This window comes from Vipera berus (assembly GCF_964194415.1).
Source record: "Vipera berus genome assembly, chromosome: 1".
In the NCBI taxonomy this organism is placed as follows: domain Eukaryota; kingdom Metazoa; phylum Chordata; class Lepidosauria; order Squamata; family Viperidae; genus Vipera; species Vipera berus.
The window spans coordinates 34,434,925-34,453,126 of NC_138202.1; the positions used below are offsets into that span (position 1 = coordinate 34,434,925).

An 18,202-nucleotide genomic window follows, 5' to 3' on the forward strand; every position below is an offset into this window, starting at 1 on the left:
GTTGCCTACCCCTGGCTTATAAGTTGATAGTTTCTCTTTAGGATAAGATGGGTGTAATATTAAAAAAACAGAACAACCCTTTTCCTGGCCAGTATACTTGCTACCTGCAAATAATATCTATATTTAAGGTTGACCTTGAGCCAGTCACTCTCTCTCAGCTCACAGAGTTGTTGCTGTGGGGAAAAGAAGAGCAGGAAGGTGTGTTGGATATGTTCACTGGCTTGAGTTACTTGTAAAAATAATAAAAGTGGGATATAAATAAATAAACAAAGCGTATGCAGCCTTATGTTCAAGTTCAGTTAAAACTAGACTATGGTAGTAAATATCTAGTTTAGCCTATTTTTTGACCTACTTTTTTTTCCTCTTGGTGTAATTTATTACACATGGAAGTAGTAAAACTAACAAGAACAAAAAGCTTTGAATGCTCTGAGCGGAGTTCAGACAAGGGCAAAGGGACTGGATTTCTTTTCTATAGGGAAAACCTGCAAAGGAAATTGTGTTAGGAATAACAAGGCTTGGCTGCTTTTCACACAGCATATAAAGAGTTAAACAAATGTTTTATCTGCGTTTTTAGATGAGGAGATGTCAGCATCCATGGTGCCAGCAATCTGGAGCTTGTTAAAATGTTGCTGAAGGGCTTTGTAGCAGCACCTGTTGAAATGCTGTTTTTCTCATTTGCATCTGGCCATTTCTGATAGAATTTCATTTTCTGCTCCAATACATAAAGACAAATATGGCTTTGTGAGCAAAAAGAGGAAATAAAAATAATGTTCTTGTAAGGCCAAGTCTTCCAAACAGTCCTTAGAAATAAATTCAAGAGTTCACCGAATTAAATTTAGGGATGAAGGACCCATGGCATTCCTGATGTTGCTAAACTATGGCAGCAGTATGGCCAATGGCAACATTGCAATTGAATTGTTCTTCAACAGCTGAGGGGCACAGGTTCCCTTCTACCCGTGATGAAGACCAATTTTTGTAGAATTAAAACATCTTAGACTCATGGTAGGGTTTATCCTATTGAAATTAACCTCATTTACTGCTAAGTATGTTTATTTTGTTTGGTATTACTATTCAAGCAAACATGAGATGGGCTTTGTCTGCAGAACTCAATTTAGAACAACTGTTTGCAGTCTCCTACATTGAGGGTGTTGTAGTCCTTAGACTTCCGGAGGGATTATATGGGCTGGGAATGTAGGAAGCTGCAGACTCGGTGTATCTGCTAGGTAGCAGTTAAGTCTATGGGCACTGGAGAACAATCCCGTCAAAAACCTCTGAGAAATTGTAACAGTTTCTTGGTAGTTTAATATGTGATGAAAATCCAGCTAAGTAATGAATCATGGTTAAACAAAGTATGACTTAGCACAGCTGTTACATAAATCCAGCGGCAGAGAATTTACAATCAACCAAAGCACCACATCTTTAATTAACATTCTTGGTTGTATTTCTGACCATTTGTAACAGTTTGACCGTGCCGCTACTTTGTAGCCGATAAACACGTTCTTAGAGGAAAACTCAAGCCTCGGAGTTCTGCTTTAACTGGTTTCACCTATCGGAACCATGGCATAGCTACTCTTGCATTCATTTCACTGGATGCAGAAGAAAACGCAGCGAATTAAGGGGTGGTGGTGGTGGGGGGAAAGCACCTTGGCTCAAACTGGTATGCATTGCATCGATCTGAGAATCTCAATTCATCCTTACGAATAAAAGAATTGCAGAAGAATTGCATCGGCGCCGGTTTCCTGATTCCCAGGCATTTCGTGTTTTTCATTCGCTTTCGGGGAGCGGGGCTGGCGACGGCATCCTTCGTATTTCCCCAGTTAATGTCTGAAGTGATTCCCCTTTGTTGAAAGCTTTTGTGGCCGTCCGAGACTCCGGTCCACGGCCGGGCATCTAACAGAGAGGCCCAACAGCAAAGTGGGGACCAGGGCTAGATATCAAGCAAGCCGAGAAGTCTTCCCCTCCCTGGAAGCAAATCTCCAATGGAATGAATGGAATATAAATACCAGCCAATAAGCAGCCGGCTTAGGGTGTATATAAAAAGGATGGGAAGGTGGAGGGAAAGGCTTCATTTCAGGCAGGTCTTTCTGGTGGAGCTTGCAAGAGTAGCTAAGAGCGCTTTCCTTTCGCAGTTCCTCTGAAAGTCTCGGTAAGTGCGCGGGGCAAGCGGTGCCGGGCAGCCCTTTGGCTTCGGATTAGAGCTTGAGCTGGACGGCCGCCTCTGAAGCATCTTCTGCTTTTCGGAGGAAAAAACCGAGCAGGCATTTTACGGCACGAAAGACCAGGGTTGTTTTTTTTTCTTCCTTTTTCCCACCCCCTTTCTTTCTTTCTTTCTTTCTTTCTTCCTCTGCGAACTCGCGCTTCTTTAAGCCAGCATCTCGCCCTGGCGAGAGGAAAGGAGTCTCGGGTTCTGGTTTCTCACGCCGTAACGATTGTTGCTCTTTTTTCTGGACCGAGAGAGGATGTGGACGTGTCCAAAGGAGAGCGCGGGCTGGAGATACGCTTCAGCCTTGCCCGGAGTCCTCGGGGGGGGGGGGGTGATTGACCCTCTTGAAAAGTCGACTCCTTTCTCTCTGGGCGAGTGATGCTTCGGACGGCTCGAGCCACCCTAGAGCAATTGGGATTTCGCAGAGCATTTAGCCACATTCGTCTCAGTTTCTTACGTAATGATGGCCCCTTTCATTTTCGAGTTGCTGCTTCGCCTGAGGCTGAGATGCCCAAAACGAGCGCCTTGACAGCGCGCGCGGGAGGAAGGAAGCCTGCTCGTCCTTGCCCTTATAAAGCGGGGCTGGTAGGGGAGAGCAGTGCCCCCCCCGCCTCGGGGGGCTACCGAGGGAAGCCCGTTGCGGCCAGCCAGGCGTCCCCAACTCCCTGCCCCCTCCTGGCCACTTGCTGCCAGATTGCTCCCAGCCCCCAGCCTTGCCGGGGCTGACGCGCACTGCAGCACCCTGGCTACAGCTAGGCTGCTCTTGCCAGAGGAGACCTTCGCGGCTCCCTTCCCGGATCGAGGCTTGAGCAAGCCCGGAAGAGCGCGGGTGGGACTCGGCTGCGATCCACCGCAGCCAGCGCCCTTTCTTTGATCCGCTTAAAGCCTCCCTCCCGCCTTCCGTGCTTTACTCCGCCGCCACCTGCTCCTTCCGAAGTGCCTCCGTGGAGAGCCGGTGGAGTCGTAGGTAGAGAACAGCCCGCGGCCCTCTCTTCCTGCGGTTGTTTGTGCCAAGCACTGCGCATCCCTAACCGGCTTCTCTTCTCTTGCGACAGAGGAGAGCGCCTGGGGCGCGGAACGAGGCAGCCCTGCGTGGAAGGCTAGAATTTAAGGCTGGCCGGCTCCTTCGGCTTGCTTTGCAGGTCTCTGCTCTCCTGGCAGCCGGGCTGAAACCGGGGCTGAAACCACAAGAAGGGGAACTCGGTTTCTTTCTATCTTGCAGCAAAATGTCCGCTATCTTGAGGTGAAGGTGACCTCTGGGACCAAGGAAAGGGAAGAAGGGAGGGAGGGAGGGAGTCTCAGTGAAGCCCTTACAAGCTCCTGGGGGAAGTTAGGTGTTGGCTTCCTTATTCCTGGTTGTTCAGCCACAGATATAGCACCTTGACCTTGGGCCAAGTGCTGGCCTAGCCTGCATGCCACCGGTACGGGGAGGAGTTGAGTAATATTTGGCAACCCTCCACAATTGCAGGTGCTCTGCAGAGAAAGTGTTGAATTGAGCAGGTAAGGGAGGAGACTGCAAGGTGACCTTGAACCTGACCAGCCTTTTTCTGTGCAGTTGAAGCTAAGTTAAATACCCTGCAGGAAACAAAATGATGTTTTCCCTCTCTCCTTTTTTCTCCCTTAGCTCCTTTCAGACAAGCCAGTTATGCCTTTCTCAAACAGCCACAATCTTTCCAAGATGAATTACTCTGCAGAAGATGAATATCCAGATCTAAGTCTCCATAATAATCACATGGCTTCAGTGCTGACCTTGGAGTTATATTCAAAGCTGAGGAACAAACGGACTTCTAGTGGATTTACCGTGGATGATTGTATTCAGACAGGGGTTGACAACCCAGGTAAAGGAAAATGGCTGCTCATTTAATTTCTGTTTGTTCCTCATTTAACAAGGAAGTGCTGTGTTGCTTTAAAAATGCCATCTGTGAAAATCTCCTTGCAACCTCAAAAGTACTGCATATTAAAAAAAATCTTATGGAGTGTTTGTGCAGGATCTTGATTGCAACCAGAATGGCTTTATCTACTGACAAATAGAAACATATTGCCAAATATCTGCACTGCCAATCCCCCCCCTTGCTAAATATTAATGTTGTTGAATGAGAAATAAACTCCCTTTCCCTCCCAGGAAGACCTAGCTCTAAATATAATTTAAAACTGTAGTTCTTAAAATGAATCCCTCATTAAAAATGATTTAATCCCTGATTTAAAAGAGCAGATTTTGGTGATGGGGATATTACTGCATTTTTCTGTTACTCTAGCAATATTGAACTGGCACCATCCCCATAATCAAGTTCACCCAAGAGCCATGGAGTGTCATGACATTCTAACCCTGAATCTGAGCTAGAAATTGTGAGACAATCACTCCAAGTGGCTTTGCTTTTTAAGAGGTCATTTGGAAAGGGGTTGATAATCCTGCCAAAGCCCTGAGCTTGTGATTCAGATTGGCTATGGCTATGGAAATGCAAAATGGCTGAAACAAGCCTGGTTTAGATGAAATGGTTGTTAGTTGAGTATACGATGCTGCTTTTAAGAATTGTTTTTTATGCCCTTTATGCTTTGGAAACAATCCTTCAGAACTGTTGTCATTAACTTCTCTTAACCATTAAGGGGGTTGAATTAAATAATGAGGAACTCTCTTTGGCTAATAGCTATGATGGCTGCTATGGGCTACTTCTAGAAATAGACTGCCGAATACCTTTTAATCATGAAAACAATACTGATAAATAGAGCTTGTGGTCAACAGACTTGCATTTCAGAGACAGCTGAAATGGAGGCACCTGGGTAGCCATTTGTTGTGGACTGGATACCAAACTTGCTAATGTTACAAAGGTCTGTGGGCATCAGTGATGAATTGTAGTTTGATAGTGATCTCTGATGAAAATGTGAACATCTTCAGAGATGTTTAGTCTCTATGAAATAATGGGAGTGAGATGGATGGTACCTAAATTTGATAACGATTGCATTCAATTTTAGGGATTTCTGAGCATTAGGCATTTTGAGTTCCAGGTAACTTTTCTGTAGACCTGATAGAAATTGGTCCATTAAGGGATGGCATTGCCAGAAAAGCATCTGGTTTATTATGAAATTGATTGCTTTTTTCAGACATTGATTACAGTCCTCTTCAACCTGGTACCCTCTAGACCAGGGGTCTTCAAACTTGGCCCTTTTATGACTTGTGGACTTCAACTCCCAGAATTGAAGCCAGGCTGAGGAATTCTGGGAGTTGAAGTCCACAAGTCATAAAAGGGCCAAGTTTGAAGACCCCTGCTCTAGACAGATTATTTTACAATGTCTATTGGAACCATTGGCTGGCAGATTAAGTGTAATGGTAGTTTTGCACTTCTGAGGGGTTGGCAGGTTAGAGAAATTAGCCCTGCTTGAAACACCAGAATTTAAAAGTCTGAATAAGATTTCTCCAGTGATAAAATGGAAAAATGGAATAGCCTTTACCCCATGTTGATACTTGCTTTCCTGTGATTCTATTTTGCAAAAGTATGTGTTACAGAATGGATTTTGAAAAAAAACCACACTTTTTTCAGTTTGACTAATGTATACTGGTTGTAGTACACACACAGACACACAGACATAACACACAGAGAGAGGGAGAGAGTTTTTAAATGTGCTGCATTCACACCTATGCTCAAACTACAAAGTCTAACTGAACGGAGAACTCACTGCATCAAAATGTCTTTATACCTTATAAAGCTAACAACTTCCAAAACCTAATGCGTTTGAGTGGAAATGCCAAGTGCTAGAATGGAACTGAAGAAATTATCCAAACCAAAGCTCTTCTGGTCTGTTAATTCCTGTAGGCCATCCCTTCATTAAGACAGTAGGATGTGTAGCTGGTGATGAGGACTCGTATTTCACATTCTGTGAACTCTTTGACCCAGTTATTGAGGATCGACATGGAGGCTACAAACCTACGGATCAACACAAGACTGACTTGAATGCTGATAATTTGAAGGTAGAGAAGTCTCTTAAAAAGAAGCAAATATTTATTAACAGATTGCTAACTTTTTCTTTTGATTCTGTACTTTCTTATTCACACCTGGTAGTCATGTTGAAAACTACCCATTGGTAGCTTCCTTAACCTAGAATTATTTTTGCTGTAATGGACTATGCTTACTGAACGACATTTATGAAGGCTGCAACCTGTATGGCCAGTTTCAAAATGTTAATAGATTCCTGTTGCTAAATACTTGTAATAAAAATTACATGGGTATGTTTCAGGATTGGCTGTGGCCGTGCTGTTAGGTTTCTTTCTCATGTGTAGAAAGATCATATTCTTCAGGACAGAATGTCTGTACTCTGAACATTCATTTAGAATTTTTTGGACAATAAACTTAATTTATTGACTTGTTCAATCCTTTATTCCTTAGCGGTGGAGATTGATAAATCACTTCCATCATGGAATAAAGGATTGAAGTCTCCTCTATCACTACGCCTGTCACTATAAAAAATAACAACTGGGTAGTGATCTGAGCTTCCTGTTCATGGAAGAAAGTCATCTTTATGTTGGAGAGATTAATGAATTGATGCTCTGATTTTCTTCCCATGCCCTCCAATGTATTAAGACACAATTCAAGGACAGGTAAAGGGCTAATAGTAATGAAGCAAATTGAAACTTCACCTGTTTTCAAGGCTGCCACAGGAACCCTGCTGCAGAAGAATAGCATATTTTTGGCTCTAAAGTAAGCCCATGATTGCCAGCATCCTATTTCCGGGATGGAAATGCTCCCTAAAAATGGGCTTTTCTCTCCATGACAATATCTCACACTTCCTTTATCTACAGGAGTGACAAGAGTTGGTTTAAAATGCTTCTTTCAGAATAAGTACTGGACTTGCTTAAAACATCTGTTAGGAAAATTAAGGAATGGTGCTGTTTGAAAGGTTGAAGTAGAAGCAGCTGGGAACTAGGTATTGACTGCAATTTGTATAGCCAAGTCTTAATTAAAGGATATTGAGGGACAGTGAAGATACAGAACTAAGATTTAATAATGCTTGTATTTAAAGTGTTCAATGTAACACTGAGTTTGCTTTCATTTGCAGAGTAAGTCTAGGTGGAATTTGCTCTTGGATCTCTTACTACTATGATGAAGGTCTTTTCTTTTATAGGGTGGTGATGATTTGGACCCCAACTATGTTCTGAGTTCACGTGTCCGAACTGGTAGAAGCATTCGTGGTTTCTGTCTGCCCCCCCACTGTAGCAGAGGAGAGAGACGTGCCATTGAAAAACTTTCTGTGGAAGGTAAAATTCAGCATTGCTTACTGTGTACAAAACCCCAAAACAAGCAGAATTGGTCTCAGTCCTGATGGTCATTTGATAATCAAAAAGAAAAAGTAGATGTAAAATAGGATAGAATTCTCCTTCCCTTTTGCATTATTGGTAGTCCTTAACTTAATCCCGAGTGCTGCTTAACAGAGTGAGCGCCTGTTACTCGTCCCAGCTTCTGCCAACCTAGCAGTTCGAAAGCACGTAAAAATGCAAGTAGAAAAATAGGGACCACTACGGTGGGAAGGTAACAGCGTTCCGTGCGCCTTTGGCGTCTAGTCATACCAGCCACATGACCACGGAGACGTCCTCGGACAAGCGCTGGCTCTTCGGCTTTGAAACGGAGACAAGCACAAGCCCCTAGAGTCGGAAACGACTAGCACGCATGTGTGGGGCAACCTTTACCTTTACCTAACTTACTTACCACTGTTTAGTAACAATGGTCTGGAATTATGATGACCTTGGAAAGGGTGACTTATGGCCTGTCGAGCACATTTGCTCATCACAAAATGTTGCACCACCACTCCTGCTGAGAGTACTCCCTCTATCTCTGGGGCCTGGCTGAAAGAGTTGCCTCCCAAGGGGAGCTGAGCTCCTGACTGGGCTGCAGAAATGGAGCTAAAATCCTACACATTTCAGCCCCGTCTTTGCACACCACTGAAATAATTCTCTTCTGTGCATGGAGGGGAGCTGAACTGCTGTGGCAGGCAGATCTTCCAGCCAGAGACAATATGGAGCTGAAAACTAAGCAGAGTGCATGGTAAGGTAAGAAATATGAGATGCCTTAGATGAGGGAGGGAGGCCCAGTGCATATCATGTGTAAGTATCTCTCTACTCAGGTTGAAAATCCTGTTTGGATATGGGTAGGGAGGATTTTCAGCTCCTGAGCAGAGCCTCCCAGGGCTTTCCTATTTCCCTCCCCCCCCAAGCACCCCCAGACTCCTTACCTGGGACCCTGCCTACGCAATGACCTATGCAATCACTTCAATCACAACCATGAGTGTTGGGATTGCAGTCATTGAGCAAAGCAGTCATGTGGGCAGTCACACGATATCTCACTTGACTGCTTCGCTCAACAACCAAGATTTTGGTCTCAGCTATAAATTGAGAACTACCAGTTTTGTTTAATAAGATGGATGGTGAGTGTGATTGAACTATCTCTGGTTGTTTCACATTAAACACCTTTGTGTCAGCTAGAAGGCTGTACCATGCCTGTAGCTTAATGCACCTTTGAAAAGTCTTGCCAGTAGCAGAAAAATGAACGGTAGTTACTCTGTTTCCCTTGCATTTACTCGAATAAGTGTTGTCTTGGCACCAATCCTCCATATGTTTGGACAGGGTGTTGGTAAGATATGATTAAAAAGGCAAGACGTGTCCACAATGTGATTGAAGCTGCTCCTATTTTTAAGTGTTCTCATGCATGGAGTTTTGAATACATTGTTGCACCCACCGTGCTTTGCAGATAGCCATGTTGGAAGATGTTCCTGAAAACAAGCACTACTTTATGAGTATCCCATTAACTGCATGTTATTTAATGCAGCAGCAAAAAAACAGGTACACTGAGTGAAGGGTGTACCTACCTCAAGACTGTGGAAAACAGCCAGTTCCTTGCTCTGCTGTAGATAATTGTTAAAAGTTAGCATGCCCTGAAGTTGCCTGACTGAAACTACCCTTTTTGCTGTCTTGGCATTAATGAATGGTAGGCCGGAATAGGCACAGGGTTGCATTCTATCAAATAACTCATTTAAAACAATCTCAATGCTACAAGCCTCCCTATTCTGCCTTCAGCTTTGGCCAGCCTGGAAGGGGACTTCAGTGGAAAGTACTACGCTTTGAAGAATATGACAGAAGCTGAACAGCAGCAGCTCATTGATGATCACTTCCTTTTCGATAAACCTGTTTCCCCTTTGCTCTTGGCTTCTGGAATGGCACGTGACTGGCCCGATGGAAGGGGGATCTGGTGAGTATTGCCAGGAGAAGATGTGCCTTGAATATCAAACCATTCATTTAACCTTGATATTGCGATTTATAAATTCTTATAGCCATCCAGTTGTGGCTTATTCAATAAAGGTGGCTTCATGATATCATGGATTACAGCTACCTGTGTCACTGTTCAGTGACTTGATCAGCAACATGTATAATTTAATATATTAGAGACTTGCTGGAAGACAGAAGCCTTAAGGTGCAGCTTATGTTACCTGATAGATACTGTAGTTCTGCAGAATTAACTTGGACTCTCTCTCCTGACCCATACTTTTTTCTGATGAAATTGTGTCTTTTTAAAAAAGTAAATAAAAATCCTAGCAGTGCAAAATAATACATACTTGTCACATTTACTAGGAGTTAACCACAAAGTTAAAGACATGATATAAGGAAACGTAATTAAAGCTAGTTTATATTAACATCATTAATTATTTCTCTTTTCTTTCTGCCCTTGTAAAACAATCCTTGCTTTCATGGTGCATCACTTTACACATTGCCTTTTGTTCTTTAAACTTCTTACCTGTTGCTTGTTCAAGACTTCATTTATTCTATCCAACCATCACTTGTTCAGTTTCAGTAACCTGTTCATTCATTCATTCTTTTGCAGTTTTCATTCATATCCTCACCACATTTCTTTCATGCCAATCACTCATTTTGTATTAAATTCAAATAATTCAGCATCTATTCATTCTTGATCCTATCTCATATTTACTTATCTTGCTCTGTTTGGTTACATTTGCAAATACCTGTGCTCTACATATCCATTACACATATGTCTCTCGTCCTCATTTTCTGCAACAAACATTTTCTTATAAGCATTTTCCTATCCATCCATCCAGGTTACCTAGAACAGGGCTTTTCAACCAGTGGTATGGATATCACCTGTGGTACATTGGCACCTGGCAGGTGGTATGCGACCATCCTAGAGAAGTGGTAGCGGGGGAGGGGAATGAGCTGAACTGGTGGCAGCACCGCACAAGCCTGAGCGAGAGATGGCTGGAGCTGCAAGGCTGTCAGGGCTCAGCGGAAGCGCCAGGATTAGCGCTTCTTCGGGGCTGTCAGGGCTCAGTGGAAGCGCCAGGCTCCAGCTGGACCTCAGCGCTGATCCTGGTGCTTCTGCTGAGCCCAGAAGAAGCGCCAATCAGCTGGAATGTTGCAGCATCTCCAGGGTCTTGTGATTTACATTCAGATGCTTGGCAACTGATTCATATTTATGATGGTCACAGTGTCCCAGGGTCATGTAAAGTGACCAAAACCTGCTGCAACCACCCAGCAGACAAAGGGAATAAAAACCAACCCCCCACCCCACCCCCGCTGCCAATCCTCAACAGAAATGCTCACAACAAGGAAAACCTAGGACAGGAGGAAGAGTGCTGCCGGGGGACAGGCAGGTGTCTTTCTCGCCTGTGGCTTGGGGGGTACTTTTTTAGTGCCATTGTAACTTTGAACAGTCACTAAGTGAACTGTTGTAAGTCGAGGACTACCTGTACATCACTTTTTCCCTTTTTTCTTTTTTTTTTGGTCATCAAGTTTTTGACACCTTGCTAGGCGACTGGTGGTACTTGGATGTTGCCATATCCTAAAAGTGGTACAATGGGTGAAAAGGTTGAAAAGCCCTAGATCACATGAGTTTTCTCCAAAATTCGTACCTGGTTTTTCCCATTGTCTCAATTCATTGGAACATTAAATGCAAATATCGCCAGACTATTCCTACCTTTATGCACACCTATATCGCTGTAAATAACACATTTCACTTAGATTTCAGTTGTTTCACTCACATTTAAAGTATACCTTTATTTGTTGTATGTATTCATTAACTCTTAATGGATTGGTTTTAAATTCTGATGAAAGAATTGGTTGATGGCTAACTATTCTTGGGAAGTGTAATATTTCAAGGAGCCATGGTGGCTCAGTGGTTAGAATGCAGTATTGCAGGCTTATTCTGCTGACTGCCAGGGGTTCGATTCTCTCCAGCTCAGGGTTGACTCCACCTTCCATCCTTCCAAGGTCGGTAAAACAAGGACTCATTGTTGAGGGCAATCTGTGTAAACCGCTTAGAGGAGGGCTGTAAAGCACTATGAAGCGGTATATAAGTCTAAGTGCTATTGCTATACCTCACTACTGGTATATCCATTTGTGAACAAATGCATAATTGTGTGAGTGCAGATTTCCCATTTATAGTTACAAATTTGGAAGAGCTTGATATATTTTGTTAATCTACTAGGCAACCTGTGCCCTATTGGATCAGTGTTTCAGAGATATTTCCTTACCTTTCAGAGAAACAGAATGATCAAGGGTGGGCAAAAATGCAATGGGAGCTGGCATGACTTCCAAATTACTGCTAGTTTCCCCATTGAGATTCCTAGTGGGAATATAGCAAGAAGCATTTGAAATCCCCTTCCTTTCCAGCAAGTTGGTTGGGGAACTACTGTTGGGTGGGGAAAGAAGCAATGGATTGCAAGACTGGCTGGGAAGATGTCATGGGACCACATGACTGCAACAGCAGCTCAGCAGCAAACATTAGCACTGAAGCAGCCACAACTTTCCCAAATTTCATTCCCTTGGGAGTCATGGGTCCAGGATTTTGGATGCATTCTGTAAGTTAGCCCATTTGAGGTATCAAAAATTATTCCCTGGGATGTAGCATTTTGCTCAGTTACAGGTCATAACAATGAGTATATAGTAGTTATAGTAGTAATATATAGATACGGCTATAGTAGAGCACAAAGGGATGCGGTGGCTCAGTGGGTTAGGACGCTGAGCTTGTCAATCAGAAGGTCGGCAGTTTGGCGGGTCGAATCCCGAGTGCCGCGTAACAGTGAGCGCCTGTTACTTGTCCCAGCTTCTGCCAACCTAGCAGTTCGAAAGCACGTAAAAATGCAAGTAGAAAAATAGGGACCACTATGGTGGGAAGGTAACAGCGTTCCGTGCGCCTTTGGCGTCTAGTCATGCTGGCCACATGACCACGGAGACGTCCTCGGACAAGCGCTGGCTCTTCGGCTTTGAAATGGAGATGAGCACCGGCCCCTAGAGTTGGAAATGACTAGCACGCATGTGCGGGGGAACCTTTACCTTTACCTTTATAGGAGAGCAACTGTATGAGCTCAATCAGCAGCTATGGAACATCATTTGGAAGCTTTTGGTATGTAAACTGATGTATGTTTATTCTGTGCTTGAGATAAAGGAGTGTGGAGCTTACTAGCTTTTGTCTTTTTAGGCACAATGACAATAAGACTTTCCTTGTCTGGATCAACGAGGAAGATCACCTTAGAATTATTTCCATGCAAAAAGGTGGAAATATGAAAGAGGTTTTCGCTCGCTTCTGTTCTGGGCTAACCCAGGTAAATATAATTAGTAATGAAGGCACATGGACTTTGCCCAGGGATCTAAGTTGGTGCAGCCTTCTGTACAATATCCAACTCAAAATTGCTGATTTATATTCAGTACAGACTTTAGGCAAACCTATCGGGATGTAGTGATGATAATGGGTTTCAAATTATCTGTTTAGGCAGAAGTAGTGGTCCAGTGAGCTTGAAGGTAAAAATGCAGGTCCTTCCTACCCTGGAGACTTCTTGGATATCACTCTATTTATTGAAGGAACAATGATATATAATGTATGTATTCCCTTTTGTCTCTGGCCAGAAATCTTGAAAGATTTGCATATTTAAGCCATTCTCCAACTCAGTTGTCTGTCTTGTTCTAACAGATACTGTAGATAGCTGCAATTTGGAAATGAGTTTCCAAAAGCAGAGAGGGCTAGTTCTAGCATGTCTTCAGAACTGGCATAGCTTATAATGATGTTTGGCCATTGCCTTTTCTAACATTTTGGGCCATAATGGTGTCTATGCTGTGGTATGCCACCATAGTTGAGGTTAAGTCTAATTATTTGTAATCTAGACAGTGACTTCCTAAATTCTCCAGGCACATTAGGGTGTCTAAAATGTAAAATGTGTCTAAAACAGTAAAGAAATAGCAATCAGTGAATTGCAGGTTATAAAATGAATCAAAATTCATCTGCCATTCATTTAAGATGAAAGTTATTAGCCCTATCCATCTTCATACTATGAAGCAAAAATCTCAAACTCGCGACGTTATGAGACGTATTGGAACTGTTTTGCCATTGCCGGGTGGTTATGGCTTCTGGATGACGCGTCTGGCCCATGGGCTGGCAGTTTGACACCCCTGCTATAAAGCAAGGGGTCAGCAATCTCATCCAGCATCCTTTTATACGATCATGACAATCCCACTGCCACTGATTTTTGCATGACAATGCCAAAGATTCAAGTCTTTTTACCTGGATTATTGTCTGATCTCATACAAGAGCATAGTCTCACCAAATGCGATGGCCATAATTTATTATTTAATAAATTATTGTAATAGATCTATAATTGTAGTGTTCCATTGCTGACCATGAAAGATCTTTTCAGTTTTCTTCGAACTTGTGAAATGAAGGAGGTCTTTATAACTTTCTGTATTTCTCTCTAGCTTGAAGCACTTTTCAAATCCCAAAACTATGAATATATGTGGAATTCTCATCTGGGATACATCTTGACTTGCCCATCCAACCTTGGCACAGGTCTCCGGGCGGGAGTTCATGTTAAATTGCCTAATCTTAGCAAACATGAGAAATTTGGAGATATCCTCAAGAGGCTGAGGCTGCAGAAACGTGGTACAGGTGAGAAAGGAAGCATGGGTGATGCTTGTTTTATTTGTTTGAAATCAGTGAACCATTCTGTCCAGGACTCATGGGCCAGATTGTGGTGAATGATAAACATACAATAAAACCCATTTAAATAACTTCTGAGAGGCATTTAAAGATGTAATAAAAATCAGTTTAAACAAAATGGCTGGGGGAAGGTCATAGTACAAACAGATGAGTCTTTGATATATTTTTTTTAAAGATAAACATTCTCCTTCAGTCTAGCTTTTTGTATGCAAGGAATATTTTTTTAATGTAAAAGCTACTAAGTACAAGATCCTAGCATCACTTAGAGTTCTAATCAGTTTCTTTCTCTCCAACAATGAGAATTTGGCTTTGGGTGACCTCCCTGATTTTGAAAAATGCCATACATCTATCAGTATTTAAGAAACATTTCTGCCCCTCCAGTTGGCAAATGCCATCTGATTGATACTTATTCAGCAGAGTCAAGATTTAATAGTTAAGCACAGATTGTCCTAGAATCTCATTCTGACATCCCTCAACTTTGAAGTCTTAGCAGACATCAGGCAGCTTTTTACAAAAAAGATTTTTGATATGCTGGCAAAGAATTCTGGGAATTCTGTAGCTCCAATATATCTGGTAACGTTGCCGCCCAAAATTTTTTGTTCTTCTTCTGATTTCCTGAGTAGCAGTAGCAACATTGCTGTTCACACTACTTAGGCATCATTCTGAGCAGGATCTGTCTATCACTATTTCCCTATATGTAGTTTGTCAAGAGTCAACTCCCAGTGACTCTTGGTGGCTTACAAATAACACTAAAACAGCCAAAAACAAAAATAAGGAATAAAACATACCAAGATGACAGAACCTGACTGGAATGGAAAGAAAGAGTCCAAAGGCCTGGAAGAAGAGGCAGGGCTTGAGGCTTGTAACACTAGTAGGGCAAGAACCATGCAGATCTTGGGGAAAACCTTATTCTGCAGAGCAAGTGCTGCTTACAAAGCTTCTGGCATTCTGCTACTGTTTAATTGAAGGAAACCATAATGTGCCCCCCTCCCTGCCAGACTAAATTAGCCAGGCAGATGATAAGCTGTGGTATCAAAGGTAAGCAGTCCCCCAGGAAACCAGGCTCTATGCCACGTTGTGAGGTAGCTATGATGGCTAGTTGGTCAGGCAGCCTCCATGGGTTCTTCACATTGCCCGTCATTCTGAGAAATCACTCAAGTGATGCATAAAGAGTAGCTGTTTAGGGCTGGACCTCAGAACTGCTCTGGAGAACCAAATACTTTAGTCAGAATGAAACAGCTCTGCTAGTGGTAGATTATGAGAATATTGTAAATAGGAAAGTGACCCAATTTATAGTGCTGCATTCTGCCTCATAGCAGGGATCAACCAATCTGGCAAGTAGCATCTACTCAAAAAATATAAAGGCTGAATTTCCAAGACCACTGTGGTATATTGAGGTGAGATATATTCTAAGGCAGCTTAGTTTTGATGTAGGATATTTCAAAGGCATGGCCCAAATGATACGACTCCCTTAGTATCTGATAGCTCACACACACAATTCACTTCTGGAATTTAGGAACTATGTGCTGCTTTTCCTTACTAGAAGCTGTTTGAAAGGAGGTACATCCAGATAAGCAACCTGGATTTAATCCTCATTTTGTGATCCTAAGACTATCCTGCAGAATTCTTAAGATAAACATGCTGACCAGATGCTTGTAAAGTAGCACTGTTCAAACATGCTGGAATAAGAAGTGTGTGTGTATAATGTAATTATTTGGATTTGAATTCTGATCCTAATTTAACAATATATTCACTGTATCACAGAGCTTTTCATTTTGGTTCCTATCTTCTATTTTGGTTTGTTTTAGGTGGTGTGGACACAGCAGCTGTGGGGGGAGTATTTGATATCTCCAATGCTGACCGTCTGGGGTTCTCTGAAGTAGAGCTGGTGCAGATGGTGGTGGATGGAGTAAAGCTGCTGATTGAAATGGAGAAACGTCTTGAAAAGGGCCAGTGCATCACTGATATGATTCCAGCTCAGAAATGAAAAGCACTTTAATGTTCTAGCTCCTCACGCTTCTTCCTAACTTATTGGATGAATTATACATACAAAATAAGATGACGCTCCGATCAAAATCCTGGAGTCAAAAGAGATTTTCCCACTTAGTAACATTGTAGAAAGTCTTCCATCCACATGTGTTAGAGTTTATTTTTTGATGGCTGAAATATCACCGAGAAACTGAAATAAAACATCATTTGGCCTGAAAAGTATCTTGATTTTGTTATTGTTAAAAAAGAATAATAAGGTAATAATAAGCTACAATCTTACAGCTGTCTTAAAGCTGCAGTAGCTATAAGAAGATTCCAAGAAGCAGCACAGATCAAGAGTTCAGGCAATTGACCATCATGAATGGGCCAATGTCTATAGCAAGAGCTGTTTTTCCCCCCAAACTGGACAGCTTCAAGATGTGTGGACCTAAACTCCCAGAAGTTCCCAGTCAGCATGCATATCGTAAGAATTCTGCAGGATAGTCTTAGGATCACAAAAACATTTGTGTGAGCTGCTGTTTTGGTCTATTTGCAGTTAGAAAATGTTCACCATAGAAGAGTTCTGAACCTGAATGTTTCTCACTATAATGTTTCTCACTGTCTCTTGTTCCTTTAAACAAGTTCAAACAGCTACCAAAGCCAGGCCTTTTAAAAACATAACAACTTGCTTTCCCTATTCCTCTCCACCCCCATAGGATAGATACCATGTACACCACGTTTATCCAATATTCTTTTACTCAATGGTGCCCAGTTCCATTATAGGGATGGGGGAAAAGGAATAGGAGAAATAGTTCCTGTCTGCATTCCTTCAAGCAGATGCTTTTTTTTTTGTACTCCTGCATCTTCCAAAATATTTTCTGGAGATAAATTCAAATGTTGCACAAACTTAATATTCATATTTGATGAGCAGAGGAGGGGGCAAGAACTAAATCTGTGCAACCAGCTTACTAAATGATTATATGAATAATATTTATTTGCTGCATTTGTATTTGCTGCCTTTCTCACCATGGATTATTGCTTCCCCCCCATCTTCTGTTTCTTGGTCATGTCTAATGAGTGCCAAGGGACTGACCTTTAACAAAGATGGTGCAATTATGTCATAGATCTCTGCTGATGGTTAGCATCCTGGTAATCTCCCCCCCCCTTTGGAGTCTCTTGGAAGAAAATCTGAGTCATCCTAGGATGGATTGCTCAAATGGGTCAGAAGGAGGCTGTAAAGGCCCATGGCTGATACAGGAGTTCCAAAGAAGTAGAATTAATTAAAAAGTGCACCAGTCCAAGCCTTGCATCTCTTATACTGGATCCACTTAAATCCTTAAGATTCCATCTGGCTTGCATTTTTGACATTATTTTGCTTTTTTTCCACAGAAGCTTAGTTCCAAATTTTATCTGGATGGCCATGCTTCCTCAACTGCTCATGGCGTAGTTTAAGTGCTTGAGAAGTTATCACATAATGCTGGATCATTGTTTTACTGCAAATCTCTTTGTAATGCTAATAATACCAGTCTTTTCCACCATATGTTCCCATCAGATGTGTAAAATTCAACTCTTAAGGATTCTCTTCCATGATCACACTGGCAAGTAGTTCTGAGAATTGAAGTCCATACAACTGAAGCGCATCTAGATTGGTAAAAGTAACTTCAGAGCATAATTTGGTTTTCTGCAATGCTGCATCAGATGCTCACACATCCATCTTAAAGGCAGTGGGGCTTCCTCTTGTGTCATGAGATATACTGCTTCTAAAGATGGAGGTTTCATAAAATCATGACTTTAAATAGATCTGCCCTATATCTTGAAGGAAAATGCATTCACTGACATTATCAATGCAATGGTGCTACTCAGACATGGACATAAAATAATGAAATCTCAGGAACTCCTCATCAGCTAACTGGAGGAATGAATATTGTCCTAGCTAGGAACAAATCAAGAAGATATATATGAGTCATGAATTTTGCCGCTTATTTTAATCCAAGAGAATGTTGTGCCTTAGGTTCCAAAACCTGGGTACCAAATCAAGAAAAATACCTAG

The 18,202-nt window shown here is 42.3% G+C and overlaps 1 protein-coding gene across 2 annotated transcripts; it reads left to right on the top strand.

Moving 5' to 3' along the window:
• The first annotated feature begins 2,074 nt into the window (after nucleotides 1-2,074).
• CKB (creatine kinase B) lies at nucleotides 2,075-16,392 on the top strand. Of its 2 annotated transcripts, none has more exons than XM_081314436.1 (8): nucleotides 2,075-2,146; nucleotides 3,828-4,041; nucleotides 6,013-6,167; nucleotides 7,319-7,451; nucleotides 9,264-9,435; nucleotides 12,676-12,799; nucleotides 13,944-14,133; nucleotides 15,993-16,392. In XM_081314436.1, exons 2-8 carry the CDS (start codon nucleotides 3,849-3,851, stop codon nucleotides 16,169-16,171), a joined length of 1,146 nt encoding a protein of 381 aa, XP_081170562.1. In that variant the 5' UTR covers nucleotides 2,075-2,146; nucleotides 3,828-3,848; the 3' UTR covers nucleotides 16,172-16,392. The 2 variants fall into 2 exon arrangements, with proteins under 2 accessions (XP_081170562.1, XP_081170563.1); XM_081314437.1 differs by lacking the exon at nucleotides 2,075-2,146 and adding an exon at nucleotides 3,344-3,446.
• The last annotated feature ends 1,810 nt before the right edge of the window (nucleotides 16,393-18,202 follow it).